The sequence below is a fragment of the Mastigoproctus giganteus genome, chromosome 1 (genome assembly GCF_048544385.1).
Source record: "Mastigoproctus giganteus isolate SK-2022 chromosome 1, ASM4854438v1, whole genome shotgun sequence".
In the NCBI taxonomy this organism is placed as follows: domain Eukaryota; kingdom Metazoa; phylum Arthropoda; class Arachnida; order Uropygi; family Thelyphonidae; genus Mastigoproctus; species Mastigoproctus giganteus.
This window is the reverse complement of record NC_143575.1, coordinates 125,810,990-125,829,711: the sequence shown is the minus strand read 5'-3', so window position 1 is coordinate 125,829,711 and position 18,722 is coordinate 125,810,990. Positions and strand designations below refer to the sequence as shown.

The window sequence follows — 18,722 nt, the reverse complement described above, 5'->3', positions numbered from 1 at the left end:
GCATCATAGTATCCAATCAAATTGGTCAGGCGAGACTTCCTCTTAACAAAACCATGCTGTGTCCGAGCTATAACTGAAGTCTTGTCCAGATGATCCTGCAGTGCTTCCTTAACCAGTGCCTCCATTAATTTTCCTGGAACAGAAGTTAAACTAACAGGTCTATAATTACTTGTGTCAGCCTTTGATCCTCCTTTGTGAATTGGGGTCACATTTGCACATCTCCGGTCTGTGCGTACCTCCCCTGAGTCCAAGGAAGCTCTCATAATTATGGCTAAGGGTTTGCTTACGTCCTTTGCTGCCTCCTTTAATATAACTGGATAGATCCCATCCACTCCAGGTGCCTTTCTTATGTTTATCTTCAACAATTTCTCCTCCACTTTACTCTCAGTTATTGCAAGATTATCTAGCTTACTGCCAGAGTTCAATACACCTCTGGCATTCCCCTCGCTGAATAACTCCTCATGTGTGAATGCTGTTGCCAAATATTCATTTAGTTTGTTAGCTACCTGGGCAGGATCATCAACAGTTGAACCATGGATATCAAGTGCCCAATCTGATTCATTCCTTTCCTTCTTGAGTTTACATAAGAAAAGAACTCTTTACTGTTTTTCTTTGCATCCTTTGCCAAAGATTTCTAGTAATCTGCCTTCGCCTGCCTAACTTCCTTTGGAACTTGTTTACAGACCAGCTTATATCTATCATAGGCTTTTGTGTCACATGTTAATTTATATGTATCCCAAGCATTTTTCTTCTCTGTCATATGTCTCATTAGTTCATCTGATACCCATTTAGGCCTTGAACAATATTTCTTAGTTGGTACGTAAAGCCTAGTAGCTTCCAAGATATGTTCTTTGAATACTTCCCGTTTTGAATTTGTTGTTGGTGACATCATCAGTTGGTTCTTCTGTATAGAATTTAAATACTGTCTCGGACCATCGTAGTCGCATTTACGAAAGCAATAACCGTTCCCTTTACCCCTCATGGTAGTTACATCTTTGAGTAAATACCACTTCAGCACACTGTAATCACTGCCACCTAGTGGTTTCTTTGTCTGCAGATTCTTAATGCATGAAGAATCACAACTGATAATCAAATCAAGAGTATTACTGCGTCTAGTTGCCTCCCGAACATGCTGATGTAGAAAATAATCATCCAATAAATCCACAAAAGCCTTGCTAGTGTGTGTGACCAACCCACAAATTCCAGTCAATATCTGGGAAATTAAAATCCCCCATTATAAGACTCTCTGATTTACTGGCTCACTCTATTTCCCTGTACAGTTTCTTATTATATTCATCAGAGTCATTAGGCCTATAGCACACTCCTACTCTCAATTTTGATCTCCCAGTACTTATGTCACACCAAACTGACTCGGCACTGCACTGTCCAGCGATGTCGACTGGCTTCACTTCCTTGGATTTTATGTATTTCTTAACTAATAGCATAACCCCTCCTCCTTTCCTAGCCTGTCTATTCTTTCTGAAGATGTTGTATTCCCCAAATTCCAGTTCTGCATTCCTTATATCTGTGTAACACTACGTCTCTGATATCCCAACAATAACCGCCTTTGATGCTTTGAGCAATACCTCAAATTCATCAAATTTATTTACCACACTCCTAGAATTGGTGTACACGCAAGTATGCACGCACCTGTTCTTTTTCTTAGCTACCCTAACACAACCCATGTGTTTACTTGTACCGCAATGACTCCCAGCAGTCTCTGAAATATCCTGAATCTTGTTTTCCAAGCTTCTGCTCATTCCAATAGAAGCAGTGCATGTATCACTTACACCTCTGCCAGTGGCTACTGTTACTCTATTAGTCCTTGTATTCCCCCTAGCTAGAAGTTTTCCGACCCACCTAACACTACCTCGATAGCATCAGCAAATATTCTTGCACTCTTTCTATTTAAGTGTATCCCATCCCTGTAGAAGCAGTCTCTTCTGTTAACAAGTACAGACCAGGCTGAAAAAAATTCTACTCCTTGTGTCTTGCACAATCTTTCCAGGGCCGAATTGATCGACAAGGCTCTAATCATATACTCCTTCCTATCGTGTCTGTGCAAAATTGCAGACAGTTCCAAATTTAGCCCTATTCACGGCTTTTTTTCAAGAGTGACCTGTACTTGTTATGTAATTCTGCCGGTCTCCTACTCATAATATCTTTAGTGCGAACGTGTACGACTATACAAAAAAAAAAATTTGTATCACCTTTTGTGCCTTTTAAAGATGATATCTGCTCTACAACGACGTCAACATTTGCCCCTGGCAGAAATACCCTGGTCCTATTCCACCTATCCTTTTTGCAAAGCATATTCCCCGTTTCCCTGACAATAGAGTCACCAACAACTACTAGTTCCTATGGGATCAGCGCCTTCTGCCTTTGGTGTTGCCGCTTTGTTGCGTGATGACCGAGTGCAAGCTCTTGCGTTGATGTGGGCAGCTGAGAGCTTGATGGGCCCTCACTTTAAATCCTTCGAGGGCATCCACCCTGTCCTTCAAGCTGTCATATAGGCCCAGATGTGAAATAGACTGGAGGTGTGAAAATGTGTCCCCAGTTCACAAAGTAGGATCAAAGGCTGACACAAGTAATTATAGACCTGTGAGTTTAACTTCTGTTCCAGGAAAATTAATGAAGGCGCTGGTTAAAGAAGCCCTGCAGCATCTTTAAGCCCTACACAAGAAGTACTTTAACCCCTGAAGCCCTACACAAGACTTCAGTTATAGCTCGGACACAGCATGGTTTTGTTAAGGGAAAGTCTTAGGTGACCAATTTGATTGGATTTGATTTGATTGGAGTGGTCACAAAAGAACTGGATGCAGGGAATAACTTTGATATCATATATTTGGATCGTAGAAAGGCTTTTGATACTGTTGCACATAGAAGACTGCTGAACAAACTGGGGCAGTGTGGCATTGGAGAAAAATTGCTGCTATCGATAAACGGATGGTCGAGTGGAAGAAGACAGAGAGTGGTAATCAATGGACACTGCTAATCGTAGACTAATTTTATTAGTGTAGTCCCTCACGGTTCAGTGTTGGGTCCATTGTTGTTTTCTGTATTTATAAATGATATTGATGATGGTATATCAAGCTTAATGTCCAAGTTTGCAGACAATACAAAGGTTGGCAGGGTTGTTAAGGACACTACTGACAGTATGCTGCTGCAACAGGATCTGGAAAGGTTGAGCAGATGGGCTGAGAGGTTGCAAATGAAGTTTAACATTGACAAATGTAAAGTACTGCATATGGGAAACAGTAACCCCAGTGTAACGTATCAACTCTGTGGTACTACACTGACAGTGGTAGAGAATGAAAAGGACCTGGGGATAATTGTGCAGGCAAATATGAAGTTTTCTGAGCAGTGCAGACGGGCTGCAAGTGTAGCTCAATCAATGATCTTGTCAATGATGTACAGGAATTTTTCTAACAGGGATGAGGAGGTGATTGTTCCCTTGTATAAGGCAATGGTCAGGCCACACCTTGAATACTGTATACAGGTCTGGAGGCCTCATTTCAAGAAGAATGTAGGACTGCTGGAACGATTACAGAGAAGGGCCACAAGATTAATGAATGGAACAAAGGGTTGCTCTTACGAAGAAAGGCTTCAGTTTTTTCAAATTACAGTGTCTGGAAACCAGACACCTGCGAGGTGATCTGATAGAGGTGTATAAAGCCTTGAATGTCTTGAGCATGCTCAATGCTGATGGAATTCTTCCTCTTGCTCAAAATAATCACCTGAAAGGGCATAAATTCTAATTGAGGAAAGACAGATAAGCGAAAATTTCCCTTTAGTCAGCGGGTAGTCGGTTGGTGGAACAGACGTCCACCTCTTGTTGTGGAAGTTGATAGCCTAAATAAATTTAAGGCTCAGCTGGACAGGTATTTCGAATAAACGGAGGGGTGAAATAGGAGTGTGTTGTTTTTTTTTTTTTGTTTTTTTTTGGCTGATGCTGCATGAGCTTGCTTTCTTGCATCATATGCCTCTACTAACGCTAATGCTAATGCTAGTATAAGCAAGCAGCTTCTACCTTTATGCCGGTTGACGGGATCTGCGTATATTTATGTAGTAGTAGTAGTAGTAGTGGCACATGATGCAAGAAAGCAAGTGTAGGAGCTTATGCAGCATCAGCCAAAAAAAAAAAAAAAAAAAATCACACCATTCCCTCCAAATGCCTGTCCAGTTCCTCCTTAAATTTATTTAACCTGTCAACTTCCACAACGACAGATGGAAGTTTGTTCCAGCAATTAACCACCCGCTGGCTAAAGGCAAATTTCCGCACATCTATTCTACATCTGTCCTTTCTTAATTTGAACTTATGTCCCCGTAGGTTCGTAATCTGAACAAGTGGAAGGATTCCATCAGAATTCAGCGTACTCAACCCATTCAAGGCCTTATAGACCTCAATCAGATCACCGCGCAGGTGCCTAGTCTCCAGCCACTGCAATTTGCAGAACTTAAGCCTCTCTTGGTAAGAGAATCTCTTCATTCCCCTCACCAATCGTGTTGCTCTTCTCTGTACACGCTCAAGCAAATCTACATCCTTCCTAAAATGAGGCCTCCAGACCTGTACGCAGTACTCAAGGCGTGGCCTGACCATTGCCTTATACAGAGGGACAATCACCTCCTTTTCCCTGCTAGCAAAATTCCTATATATCATTGACAAAACCCCATGACCTGCCCTAGCAGCCTGTCTGCATTGCTCAGAAAACTTCATATCTGACTGCACAATTACTCCCAGGTCTTTTTCATTTTCTACCACCTTAAGTGTAGTACCACACAGTTGGTACGTTTCTCTGGGGTTACTTCTACCCATATGCAGTACTTTGCATTTGTCAAGGTTGAACTTCAGTTGCCACTTCTTAGCCCATCTGCCCAAATTATCTAGATCCTGTTGCAGTAGCACACTGCCATTACTGTCATTAACAACCCTGCCAACCTTTGTGTCATCTGCAAACTTCGACATTAAGCCTGATATACCTTCATCAATATCATTGATAAATACACAAAACAACAGTGGACCCAACACCGAACCCTGTGGGACTCCACTAATAACATTAGTCCACGAAGAGCAGCACCCATTGATTACCACCCTCTGTCTTCTCCCACTTAACCATCCTTTTATCCATTGTAGCAACTTACCCTTAATACCATTCTGCTCCAATTTGTACAGTAGTCTTCCACCTTTGTGACCACATCATAATAACCAATCAAATTTGTCAGACAAGACTTTCCCTTAACAAACCCATGAATTATTGGGTTTGAATTATTGCTGCAGTCTTGTCTAGATGATCCTGCAATGCATCTTTAACCAGTGACTCCATTATTTTACCCGGAACAGAAGTTAAACTTAATAAAAAATCGGAAAAGTGATAATCGGACAGTGCGTAAAGCCAAGCCAAGAATTTTAATCGATATTTTGCCTGCTTATGTATCACAAGAGCGATTATTGTTGTAACTATCGTCAATGGAGATTATAGTTGTAATCATGTAAGCACTTGTGCGGAAAATCCAGTCACAAAAACGAGACCAACTTCTATGATTTTTTTTTTTCTTTTGTTTTAATTCGCCTTGGCTTGCCGAATTTGGGTCGATAGAAAGGGAACAAGGTTCTGCCTCCCTAAACTTAGTTTCTTTTTTTTTTTTTTTTTTTTTGTCCTGCAAACAAGAAAGCCTACCAGAAGATACACGCATAATTTACATGCAGAATGAACGGTGAAAGGATGAGTTACTTGCTCGGGTAACCCGAAAAGGTAAATGTTTATTGTTATTGTTTGCCGTATTATACTACCGTCGCGGGAAGCACCCTTCTCCCATGCAGTTTAGAAAACTCCTAGATGCAAATTTCGTCAATGACGCGAGGAACTTTTAATGGCTTTATTAACACCATAGCCAAGTTAATCAGTAGTTAGTGGGCTAAGATAGCATGGTCCCCATCCCCTAAACTCCGATAATTATTATTTTTTCATCCAGCATCTGTGAAACCTTCCAGAGAACACACGCAATTTACAGAAAGACATTTTCAACTTCCCAGAATTGAAAATGCTATTAAGGAACAAACTCCTGTTCAGATTACGCACCTGAGGGGGCATAAATTCAAATTGAGGAAAGACAATTGCAGAATAGATGTGCGGAAAATTGCCTGTAGCCAGTGGATGGTTGACTGCTTTGACAAACTTCCATCGGTCGTTGTGGAAGTTAAATAAATTAAAGGAAGAACTGGACAAACGTTTGAAGCTAATGGATGTGTGAAATGGGGAGTTTACATATACATTTAAAAATGTGAATGTAACCAGGCAATTATTTGTGACTGAACCAGGCAATTATTTGTGACTGAACCAGGCAATTATTTTTTTTCCCTTAACGCACTGTCCGATTATCACTTTTCCGATTTTTTATTATTCGATTCCTTTTTTAATAATATTATTGAAGCCAAGCCAAGAATTTTAATCGATATTTTGCCTGCTTATGTCCTAATGAGCTAATAATTATAACAGTTAAAAATAAACTACAAAGTGGTTCCTTTTACAATAGTTGGTTGCTTGTTCCAAAATTGTTTAAACAATTATCGAACAACTAAATGAAATAGCACACTTAACAATTGCTTTCAAAAACTTTCAATACGAAAATTATTCAAAAATCGGAACATGAAGGAACTGATATACCGTCTTCTGAAAGAACACAATCGAGATGAGATGATTTTGCTCGCAAATAAGTTTGTACAGGTATGAATAAAAACACTTTTCAGTGATTGAGTCAGTGGTTGATTGAGTCAGTGATTTAGTATTATAATAGGACTAAATTTACAGCTGTATACATCTCAGTTTACTTTCATCATATCACATATTTATTTGTATGATTATTTGAGTTAGCATAAGCTTTAGCATTAGTAGAGCCATATGATGCAAAAAAGCAAGTCTATACAGGGTTTCTCAAAAATATAGGTACGAACGTTTAGGAGTGGTACATCTAAAGGAATATGAATCGCATAGGAACCCATAACCGGAAACGTCACCGTAAGTCGGTACACGGCGCTGTTCATCAGTTCGCGAGAGGAACAAATTCTGGTTTACTCATTCAAGCAGTAGTCGCAGCACGAAGAGCATGCATCGATATACGAACTATGAGCTGGCAGACATGCACCTAGTGTATGGATTAGCAGAGGGCCCACACGGTGTGCGCCCCCATGCGGCACAACATCGCTTCGCAATAACTGTATGGGCAGGTATGGTCGATGACTGCTTAGTCGGCCCATACCTGTTACTATCCCGCATGAACTCCGCTAAATATCGGATCTTTCTTGAACAAGTTCTACCAGGGTTACTTGACGATGTTCCAGCAAATGTGAGACGCAACATTTGGTTTCAACATGACGGGGCGCCTGCCCATTATGGAATGTGTGCTCGTGATCATTTGAACAGGCGTTTTGGGCGTCGATGGATTGGCCGTTGTGGACCCGTTTCCTGACCCCCACGCTCACCTGATTTATCGAGCCTTGATTTCTTTCTGTGGGAGGCCCTCAAATCTATCGTGTATGAATCGCCTGTGGAGACGGAAATGGATCTCGTGGCGAGACTTGTCTGCACTGCTGCTACTCTCAAAGAAACTCCAGGTGTGTTCGACTGTGTCCGCCAATCCATGCTGCGTCGGTGTCACGCATGCATCGCGTCTCATGGTGGAACCTTCGAGCATCTGTTGTAACATCATGAAATGCATCCATCTCGTACTCCATTGTTAATATTATGTCAAATAAATGTTTGCCACTAATTACTGTCTTGTGTCATTTCTGCTTCTTGTGCCTCTGCTACTACTTTCCCGTGACGTTTCCGGTTATGGGTTCCGATGCGATTCACATTCCTTTAGATGTTACCTACCTCCCCTAAACGTTTGAACCAATATTTTTGAGACATCCTGTATAGTATCAGCCAACAAAAAAAAAGATAAGCAATATGACGGGAAGAACATCCTTCCTCACGTAAAGCAACAATAGCACTCTTTCTTCGTGGCGTCAACTGCACGTAACTTGCCATCCTGACACAAGCAAGGAATGACTGCAACTCTTGCAGAGCTTGCTTATATAGCTAAATGTAACAGTTGATGCAATATTACGTCATGTTAGTCTTATGACACCTACGCTTGTCAATCTTATCTGATGCAATCTGTAAGAAATATTGCCATATACTTACGTTATTCGGATGACAATTACAATTTTAAGGAGTGGTGCACAATCTCTTCTGATTATAATATGTATAATCCTTTTTACATGTATTCGAACTACTCATTTCCATAACGCCAGTAGAAGTTTCTTCCAAGGGTCAATTACTCTCTGGCTGAAAGCAAATTTCAAACCTCCTTTCTTCAATTTTAAAGTGGATTGTCCGGCAAACAGTAAAGATGACATCAGCATTTAGTTTACTCAGCCATTTAAAGAGCTGATTAATTTATAATTAATTGAAAATTTATGATCATCAGGCTCATCGGTTCATCTGACATCCATTATATTGAAACAATGAACAATGTCTCTTAATTGGTAGAATAAGCTTAGTAGCTTCTATGATTACTTCTCTGAAAGCTTTGCACTTAAAATTTGGGGTTAGTAATATCATCAGTTTGTCCCACTGAAAAGAATTTAGACATTATCTGCGACAATTATAGTCACCTTTACGAAAGCAAAATTGCTTGGAAGCAAGGAAGAGAAATGATACAAGGAAGCAAGTTCATACAGCATCGGCCAAAAAAGATTACCCAGAACATTTGTCCACTCCTTCTAATAATTTGCAAAATCCTTCCTTAAATCTATTCAAACTACTTTTCCACAACATCAGATGGAAATTTTGTTCCAACAATCAGTAACCCTTGTGGTTAGCACAGTTGGTGTAATCACCGTCTTCCCCACACCAGGTGGAAAAGACCCGAATTTGAATCCTATCAATGATGAGAGAAATTTTAATGGGCTTTTTCACAACGTGGCTGAGTTAGTCGGTCTCAGTAGAGGGTAGCAGGGTTTTTATCCCGGAATCTAGGGTTTTCCGTTCTGAAAATAGAAAATCGACAATGGAACACATACAATATTCAGACATATTATATACGACATAATAAAGCATAAGTTGCTGATGCACCCAAAGCTCAACGAGGACAACAACCAATAATCAGTCATTCTCTAGCTGAAAGCAAATTTTCGCTCTATATCCCGTAACCATCCTTTTTTTCAAATTAAATTTATGTCGACTTAGGAGTTTCACCTGGAAAGGAAGAAAGGAAGGAGTTAGTTTACTAAATCCATTTAAAGCCTTAAACCAGGGGTCGTCAACCTTTTAATACCTACCGCCCACTTTTGTATCTTTGTTGATGATAAAATTTCCTTACCGCCAACCGGTGCCGCAGTAACTCAATTTACCGTAAGTGCGAAGTAATTTTTAGAGGGGAGGGTTTGTAAAAAATATGTACTTAAATTTATCTTTTTATTTATACAGTACTTTATATAAGTTTAATCACAGATAATTTAAATTTAATGAATTTCTGCATCTCCATCGATACAGCGCCTACTAGTGCGGGAGCTGCTAAAATTGAAGAAAAAGAAAGTTAAATGTGAAAACAATAAAGTTTATTGAAATTATCATTAATTAATGATTAATGAGATCCTTGAGGCTGATGGTGCGAGACTAAATATTTGATATCCGGTTCGATTTTCGTAAGGAACAAACGAAGGTCTCCTCTTTCGGTGATATTCAGACGGTTTCTCTGTTTGGTGATAATATGATTAACAGCACTAAAGCCTGATTCTGCAAGATAATACAATTTCCTTTAGTAGGGAAAGGTATCAATAAATTAAATATAATTCTCCACATATTTGGATATAACGCAGGCATTTTTTTTATTTTGCCAGAGTTTTTGGTATCCACCACTATCGAAATTATATTTGCTCTCTTCATCATATTTAAGTTCTAGTAGTTCTTCTTGGTAAGTTTTTTTATTCAGTTGCTACATGCGCTCAGCTTTGTTTATGTGTATCAAGCATTAGTAGAGGCATTTGATGCAAGAAAGCAAGCTTATGCAGCATCAGCCAAAAAAAAAAAAAAAAAAAAAAAACCCACTTCCACTTCACCCCTCTGTTAGTTCGAAATACCTGTCCAGCTGAGCCTTAAACTTATTTAGGCTATCAACCTCCACCACAAGGGATGGAAGTCTGTTCCACCAACCAACCACCCGCTGGCTAAAGGCAAATTTCCGCACGTCTATCCTACATCTGTCTTTCCTCAATTTGAATTTATGCCCTCTCAGGTGATCTCAATTTGAAGTTATATCAACCTCAGCAAAATTTGCAGTAAAAGGATTTATCATCCAGTCATGCATCTTCAAGTTCAAAATATCTTTAAATCGTTTTTCCATATCCACTTTAAGTTCGTTGACGTGGCTACTGAATCTTTCAATCTCCTCTGGAGTTACATCATCTTTTATAGATGACAATTCGGGAAACTGATGAAATTCTCTCTTCAAAAGATTATGACGGAAGATCAAGTTTTTCGAAAAATAATGACACAATATATTTGCAACTGATAAGAGTTATATTGGCTCCTTGAAGCTGCAAATTAATTTCATTAAATCTCTTGAAAATATCTGCCAAATAAAAGGTATCATTCTTTACTGTTTTTAATTGTTGACAGAGACCAGCCGCATTATTACTTTCAAAAAACTGTATGACACTATCATATAATGCTACAAAGCCATCGAACTTCTGTGTGAAAAAGTAACCTAATAAATTGCTCATTATTGTCCTGGCACAGCTGTCGAAACATTCTATCATCTTTGGCATTAGATTTGATCTTATTTACAGCTCTAATTATTATACTTAATGATGAATGGAGACTTGTACTTAAATGTTTTCCTACAAGATGTTGTCTGTGCACCACACAATGAATACACAAAACGTTTGGCACTTCTTCCTTCAAATAAGCAACAAATCCTCGATAGCGACCTACCATTGATGGTGCTCCATCAGTAGCGCATGCAACAATATTGTTCACGGGTATACCATTTTTTGCAAAGTATGATTTCACAGCATTAAATATTGATAATAATTTTGTATCTGTAATAAGATTTACAGTGAATAGCATTTCTTCTTGCAATGTATTGTTTTCATCAAGGTACTGTACATATGTCATCAATAGAGCATTATTATCTGAAATTGAGGAAACTGTATTTCGTCCAGCTGTATAAAAAATGAAGAGTTTTGAAAAATACCTATAAGTTTATTTTCAACATTAACCGCCATTTCGTCAATGCGTCGCTTTACTGTGCTATCGCTAAGGGACAATGTTTTTAAAACTTCAGGTATATCCTGATGCATTACAGTTGAGATAAATTCTTTGATAGATGGTATTATCAAAGTTTCTTCAATATTATGGCTTTTACCACTTTTTGCAATTAATTGTGATATACGATAAGCTACAGTTAAAATATCTTCGTTCTTTGCATGTTGTTTCTCAGACTTAAATGATGCAGTTATTGTTGAACGATTTTGAAATATTTTATACATTTCTTGAAATTATTCAATGGGCTTATCTTTATCTTTCGAATGCTTTGTAAGATGTTCTCGCAGTCGACTTGCCTTCATTGTTTCATTGGATAATGTCTTGTGGAACAGTAAACACATTGGAAGCTGTTTATTTGTAACAGATTCGATGAAACCCATCTTCAGATACTCTGGTAAATAACCACGAGCGTATCTTTTTTTGAGACATGGGTTCACAATTTGTTTCACAATTTATCAACTCGTTCCAAGCCGTGGACGCGTGCTTGCTCTCACAAATCTAATCATGTACTGCTCCCCACCGTGAAAGCGGTACATCTCGAAGACTGAGTGATGGTCACTGGCAAGCCCCACCCTCGTTACGCGCACTAAACTCGTGCCTTTGGCTACGGAGCTCATTCGTTGCTCCCTCGTCCACGAGTATACTAAGTGTCCGGTGAATTATTATCTATATATATTCAAAGTTTAGAGATGGAATTCAAAAGTAAATTGCAAAAGCATATTTTAAAAAGTCAAACTCGCGAAGTTGTTAGCAATGTATTCGATATATGGAGGAAGAATAAAATTTGTAACAAGGGACAAAACCCCCCCCACCGCCCACCATGAAAGCTCGACTCGCCCACTAGTGGGCGGTAGGGACTAGGTTGACGACCACTGTCTTAAACACTTCATGTATGCATGTACAGTACATCATTGCCATTTTTCAATCTAAAAGTCATTAACTATGGTAATAATATCGTTTAGGGTAACAATTACTTTTAGACTCATATTTCTTTTTTTTTTTTCTCCTTTTCAGATCACGATATCAAGGAATGGCATACGTCAAGTTATTTTAGGTAAATACGCCAAGTGTCCCTTTCTATAGAGCTTAATATTTCGTTTTTATATATATTATCACTATGAAAGCCAAATATTTTTGTGTATGTTGCTTGGTATTTTGCGAAATAAAATACACCGATTAGCCGAAACATTATGACCACCTACCTAATATGATGTTGGTCCTCCACGTGCAGCCAAAACAGCAGGCGCCTCCGTAGCCAGGTGGGAAGGAGCACACGCTTCTTGATTAGACCGAGGTTCGAGCCCGTCATCACCAAATACGGAGGATGCGGAAAGGTCAAGGCAATGACCACCGCATATTCCCGGAGCAATATGGCCTTAGTTGCTAATGCTCCAAAAACCAAACAACAAACAACAACAACAAGCAGCCAAAACAGCTCGTAATCGGCGAGGCATGGACGCTACAAGAATTCTAAATGCCTTGTGGTATCTGGTACCAACACGTAACCAGCAGATCTTTTAACTCCTGTAAGGTCCGTGGTTGAGATGCCGCAGATCGGAGTTGCTGTTCCAACACAAACCACAGATGTTCGATGGGATTGATGTCTGAGGAATTTGGAGGCCAGGGCAATACCTGGAAGTCTTCCTCATGTTCCGCGAAACGGTCTCGAAGAATATAGGCGGTGTGGCATGGCGCATTATCCTGCTGAAAGACGGCAACGCCAGAGGAGAAGACCGTTGCTATGAAAGGGTATACGTGGTCAGCAATGATTTTTAGGTATTTTAACAAATATTTTTAGGCCACCCGAATAATTAAATTCATATGTCGTGCTGTGTGTCTTATGTCTGTTAATTGTGTGTGTTCTATGGTCGATTTGTCTGTTTTGCTGGACGAAAAATCCCAGTTATTACTACGCCTGAGACCGAGAAACTCAGCCACGGAATGAAAAAGGCCATTAAAGTTCCTCGCGTCATCGACGGGATTCGAACCCAGGACTTTTCCACTAGGTATCGGGAGGACGGTGATGATACCACTGTGCTACACGCGCAGACTAATGTTAAGGTGTGTGTGTAAAGTATGTTGATGTCAAACGGCACCAGGGGTTTCCCTCATTTCCGCGTTGCTTTCATTGTAGGTGAACCAGTTCAATGGATGGTCAGAGATTTAAAAAGTGTATGGATATTGTAAACGTGTAATGTCATGTCCGTTGTTCCTTTGGCCATTTAGCCGCTGGACCCCTACTGAGACCCAACTTTGCGCGTACTTCGCCCCATGGAGGCAGACCAGGTATGCTAGTATTTTAAGTAAGTACTCTGGCAGGTCGTGCCACCTACGTTCCTGAGATTTCAGAGGCTAGGACCTAAAAAAAAAAAAAAATGATCTATTCCGTTGGGGTGTTGCTTGAAATGAATAGGCCGAGATTGGGCGAAACTGTAAATATGGACGAGATTAGATTTGATGTGTGGGGCGTTCGCTTGTGTGAAGATAGAGTGGGGTAGGCGAGGGGAGGGGAGGTAAACATCTTCTCTATCGTCCCCATTCTTCTGCCTTTACCTCCCAGAAGACTGGGAGGTAAAGGCAGAAGAATGGGGACGATAGAGAAGATGTCCCCAAATGATCAGAGTGTAGAGTGTGTTTAGTGTCAAACGGCACAAGGGGTTCCCCCCATCGCCACGTACTATACATTGTGGGTTTGAAACAACACACTGTCAATGCCAGAGATTTAAAAATGTATGGATTTTTTACATGTGTATTGTCGTGTACCGTTGTTCCTCTGGTCATTTAGCCGCTGGGCGCCTAATGGGACCCAACGTTGTCCACACACCGCCCCGTGGAGGCAGACCAGGTACACCAGTATTATAGTTATTTACTTTGGCAGGTCCTGCCACCTAATTTACTGAGATTTCAGTGGCTAGGACCTAAAAAAAAAGAAAAGAAAAAAAGTTATAGATAGGGTTCAGCCAAAAGGAGTACTATTTATGAAAATTTATGTTATTAAGTTTTTGGGTGTAGGGCTCAAGCAATTTAACAATGATTCGGATACTAGTAATTGTGAGGGATGGACACTGGTAATTGTTCCTGGTTCCTCCCAGGAACAATTATTCCTGGGAGGAACCAGGGAGGAGACTAGGGGTACACCCTGTCAATGTCTGGGATGAATTTTCTTGTGACCTCTCCCTTGGTAGAGTGGGCCCATCTACTCTGCTGTTCCTGCCACATGTGTTTAATCAGCTTGGTTTTCTCCATCTTATGGTTGTTTTCGGGGTTGGTGGTGTGTCCCACATGGGTAATTTGTACTCCTTTGGAAAGGTAATATATCATCGCTGTTCTAGCAGCTTAAATATCCAGTGGGAGAGCACCGGCCAGCACCTGGAGGGCATGCATACTCACTGTGAGGCAGGCACGAGTAAGCAAAAGGAGGACAGATCTGTGGATGGTATCAAGCGTTCTTCTGTTGACTGCAGTTTTGGCTTTCTGGTACCAGATTGGTGAGGCATACATGATTATAGGAAGAAAGGTGGTTTTATAGTAGAGGGTTAGGGTGCGTTTGTTGAGTCCCCAGTCTCTCCTGATAACTCTGGCGAAGAGGGCTCAATAATTCCTTATTTTGCTTCTTATTTGTTTAAAGTGGGGTTGAAATGAGAGGTTGGGGTCCAGGATGACGCCCAGATATTTGATCTGGGTGGTGTTAAGTTTGAGAGTTGTGTTGCCAATCTTGATCTGTGGCCTGTCTTCGGGTTTGTAGTTTTCCTTTCAGGAGCATTGTGCAGGTCATTGCCGGAGAGATCTGCAAGCAGTGGGTTAAGGCCCATTCCAGTAGTATTGTCAAAGCTGGATTTGCAATGACTTCTAGTTGGGCCCTGGAGTCTGCAGTTATTGTCAAAATAAGGTCATCTGCGAAGGCCTGGCTGCGAGCTTCTTCCACTCCACGGCCAGGAACTCATCCAGAAACATGTTCCACAGGAAACAGGTCTAACGAGACTCCTGTATGGTGCATTTACTTGTATTCTTCTTCCAGACAGGTACGTTTTCATTATGCTGTATAGATTCATTGGTATGGACGCTTTCCTGAGTCTGGCGAGGACACCCGGCCACCATATTGAGTCATACGCCCCTACAAAATCTATTGAGATGACTAAGAAGTATTTCCTGTCACACACTGCAGCAGCATCCAGAAGGGTCTTCAGCGCATCAATGAAGCCAAATTGGTTCGGGCCTGAGAGTCCGGCCGCATTGTACTGGTGTTGAATTCTTTTATGTAGCAACCTCTCTAGAAGCTTGCTTGTCATGGTAAGCAGGGCAACCGGCCGATACGACTCTTGTTTCTCTGGTGGTTTCGTTGGGTTTTTGATGATCAACTGTACATTTGCTGTCTTCCAATCTTCTGGGAAGGTGCCTGTAGAGAGATATGTATTGAACAGTTGTAGCAGTAATTGTGTTGCGGTTTCGACTGTTTTCTTCATGATTTCTGGTTCCAGGAGATCGAGTCCTGGACACTAATCTGATCTGTGCGCCTGTTGTTTGGAGTTCCTCAACAGTGAAGGCGCCTCCAGTTGCTCCGTGTGATATTCGTCGTTGGCTTGTCAGATCTCATGCTGCTTCAGTGTGTAAGGCTGAACTAGTTCGTGAAAGATTGTGTTCAATATATTTCCTATCGACTCGTCCCACGTTGTGTCCAATGTACCCTGCGGCGTTATTGTTGATGTGATGACTTCACCTTTGGGGAGTTTGTTAGCAGTCATTTTGTACGCCACTCCCCGGGGATCGTTGTTTCCGGTGGTGGAGACCAGTTGTTCCCAGGCCTTCCGCTTGGATTTTTGAATGAGGTTGGCGTAGCGGTTACTGGCATTCCTATAGCTTTCCCTCAGGGCAGCGACCTCGGCTGCTGGCCAGCTACGTCGGGACCTTTGAAATTGCTTCCGTCTTGTGATTACTTCTCTTCTCAGCTGTTGGATTTGAGCTGTCCAACAAGGGACAGAACCAGGCCTCGGATTCTTTCTTTTTATTGCCGCTTCAGAAGTTGCTATGATTATCCTTGTGACTTCCCTTTGTAGATCATTGGGTTCCCTAAGTTGGGGTTGTTGTCGAAGGTGTTCATTTGTAGCGGCAGTCAAGTGTTCCTTGAAGAGTTCCCAATCAACTTTTTTAGTTGCAAACCTATTAGTGGCCTGTTTGATTAGTGGTGATGTGGTTCGGAGGATCTGGAATGTAATCACTCTATGGTCGGAAGTCGTCCAGGAGTCCTGCACCTCCCAGTCAGAGATGTAGCCAGCGATGTTGTTGGTTGCTAGGGTGACATCTATAGTTGCCTCCCACAGGGTGTTACAGAAGGTTGGTAGCTGATTTGGTCTGTTGATTGATACTAGAGGGGAGGTTGCCAGGAAGTCCTCAAGGAGCTGTCCATTTCTTGTCCCCCGGCGGTCCGGTGTGGTGCTATGCCCGGTCGGCGATCTGCAATTTACATCGGCACCAGTGAGAATTGGGCAATGTATCGAGTAGTGTCTGTAGGTACTGGGTTAGTCTGCGCGGGTAGCACAGTGGTATCGTCACCGTCCTCCCCACACCGGATGGAAAAGTTGGTCTCAGGCGTAGATAGCAAAGTTTTTCTCCCCAGTAACTGGGGTTTTTTCGTCCAGCAAAACAAGCAAATCAACCATACAACATACGCAATTTACAGACACAAATACAGGTTAATGTATTTAATTACGGGCAACCCTAAAATAATAATTTGATTTGTAGGTACTGGGTTGTAAAGAATATTTCCTCTCCCGGCCCGCAATATAGGGAAACCACGTAGATAGTCCCCAAGGCTGTAAGTAGGTGGACGCAGGCTGCCCAGGGAGTACACAACTGTGTGAGCTTCGTTGCTGTTACATTTGGATTGCGCACCAGGACAGCTGCCCATGTCGTGTCGTCTTCCACCTGAATGACCTTGTACATCACTGGATATCCTCTCACACGCTTTAAGTGTGTGTAAGGCTCCTGGAGGATGATGGTGTCAGCATTCACTTCATCCGCCTTAATTCTAAGTTGTTCTGCAACTGCCTTTGATCGTTGGGCATTCTGTTGGAGTATCTTGAGCTTTGTAGAATTAAAACGGTTTAGGGCGTGTCCCCATAGTCGATTTTATTCTTGTATTGACTCTTTATTCTCAGGCATGTCGAGTAGTTAGGGTCTCTTATTGAGTGTGTGTGGTCCATCTTGTTAAGCTTGCAGTTTGAGCACTGTGGGCTTTATCTTTGTTAGGATAGTAATTGTATTCATGCTCCCTCTCTATACAACAGCCGCATGTCGCGGTTGTCTGAGCACATGTACGCGAAGTGTAGCCGAACCTGCAGCATTTGTAGCACTTCGGCACGGCCACAAATTCATGGCAGCGGTGGCTTCCCCATTCAATATACACCCTGGATTGATGTTTTAAAACTTGCCAGGCCATGGGCGCTAACTCCGCTACTCAATTATTGCTTATTCTATTTTTTGATTTAGTTGCATACTTTGGTTGGACAAGTCTGTGGGGCTCCTGCTCTTCTTCAATTCCTTGAAGGTTTCTGGAAATAATTTCCTCGGTGAGTTGTTGTGGCGTAATGTCCTTGCTAACATCGAAAATTTTTATTGACGGGCTCTTTCTTTTCGGTGGTTCAGCAGTTAACCCTAATGTAGAAATCTTGTGGTTGGAGATAATATTTTTTATGTCCTCTTCGGTGTCTGTTTCAATGATAATTCCTATGCTCTTCATCTTGCGTACTGATTTTATTTTGGTCGTTTTCAGGTCATCCTTTAAGCTAGTCATAATTTTTGTTTTTAATTCTTCACTTGCATGTTGCATTTTCCTCAGTTGGTCTCAGGACTATGAGGTTTGGAATTTTTAGGAGTGGTTGCCTTATTGGGCGGATTCCCCTTGATGGTACCACAGTTGTAGTCCTCGACATTGCTTTGCTTTGCGTGTTCCTCAGTGCTTGGGCATAGGTTGGAACACGCTGTTGCTCCAACTTCCAGGAATGCTTCGAGCTTCGCGGTAGCCCTTTTGCAGTCCATGTGGGTCTTCATTAAGATTATTTCTAATTTCGAAAACAGTGTTACAATTTGTCCTGTAAGGTCCGCCGACACTCTACTGCTTTGGTCCTTTAGGAGATCCTCCAGTTCAGTTTTTAGAATCAGTGACGTATCCAATACTGTCCCTTCAGGATCAGCTTGTCCAGCCTCACTTTCGTGGGTCATTCTGGCATCATTATGAAAAGTCGGAAAATCGGGGTTTCCGGATTAACGAGTTTATTTATGTATAGTCAACAAAAAAGGTGTGAGGAAAGACACAAAATGATGGTCGTCACAAGTTTGTGCAATTATTTGGCGCCACATAATGTCTGGGCAAAGTTTTAGGCTAGATCACATGGGGGGACACCAGAGTGAATC

The 18,722-nt window shown here is 41.4% G+C and overlaps 1 protein-coding gene across 1 annotated transcript; it reads right to left on the bottom strand.

Moving 5' to 3' along the window:
* Window positions 1–10,706: 10,706 nt before the first annotated feature.
* LOC150091125 (protein ZBED8-like) lies at window positions 10,707–11,536 on the bottom strand. The gene is made up of 2 exons (XM_090386531.1): window positions 11,242–11,536; window positions 10,707–11,209 (listed from the first exon to the last, which is right to left on the bottom strand). The coding sequence occupies exons 1-2, from the start codon at window positions 11,534–11,536 to the stop codon at window positions 10,707–10,709; spliced, it is 798 nt and encodes a 265-aa protein (XP_090242657.1).
* Between the last annotated feature and the right edge of the window lie 7,186 nt (window positions 11,537–18,722).

What these genes read in the sequence shown, in the direction of transcription:
- LOC150091125 (XM_090386531.1), bottom strand. Translation starts at nt 11,536, where the DNA reads ATGTATAAAATATTTCAAAATCGTTCAACAATAACTGCATCATTTAAG. An exon ending in TGTTGAAAATAAACTTATAG is followed by an intron (nt 11,210 to 11,241) that starts GTATTTTTCAAA and finishes TTTTTTATACAG; the next exon opens with CTGGACGAAATACAGTTTCC.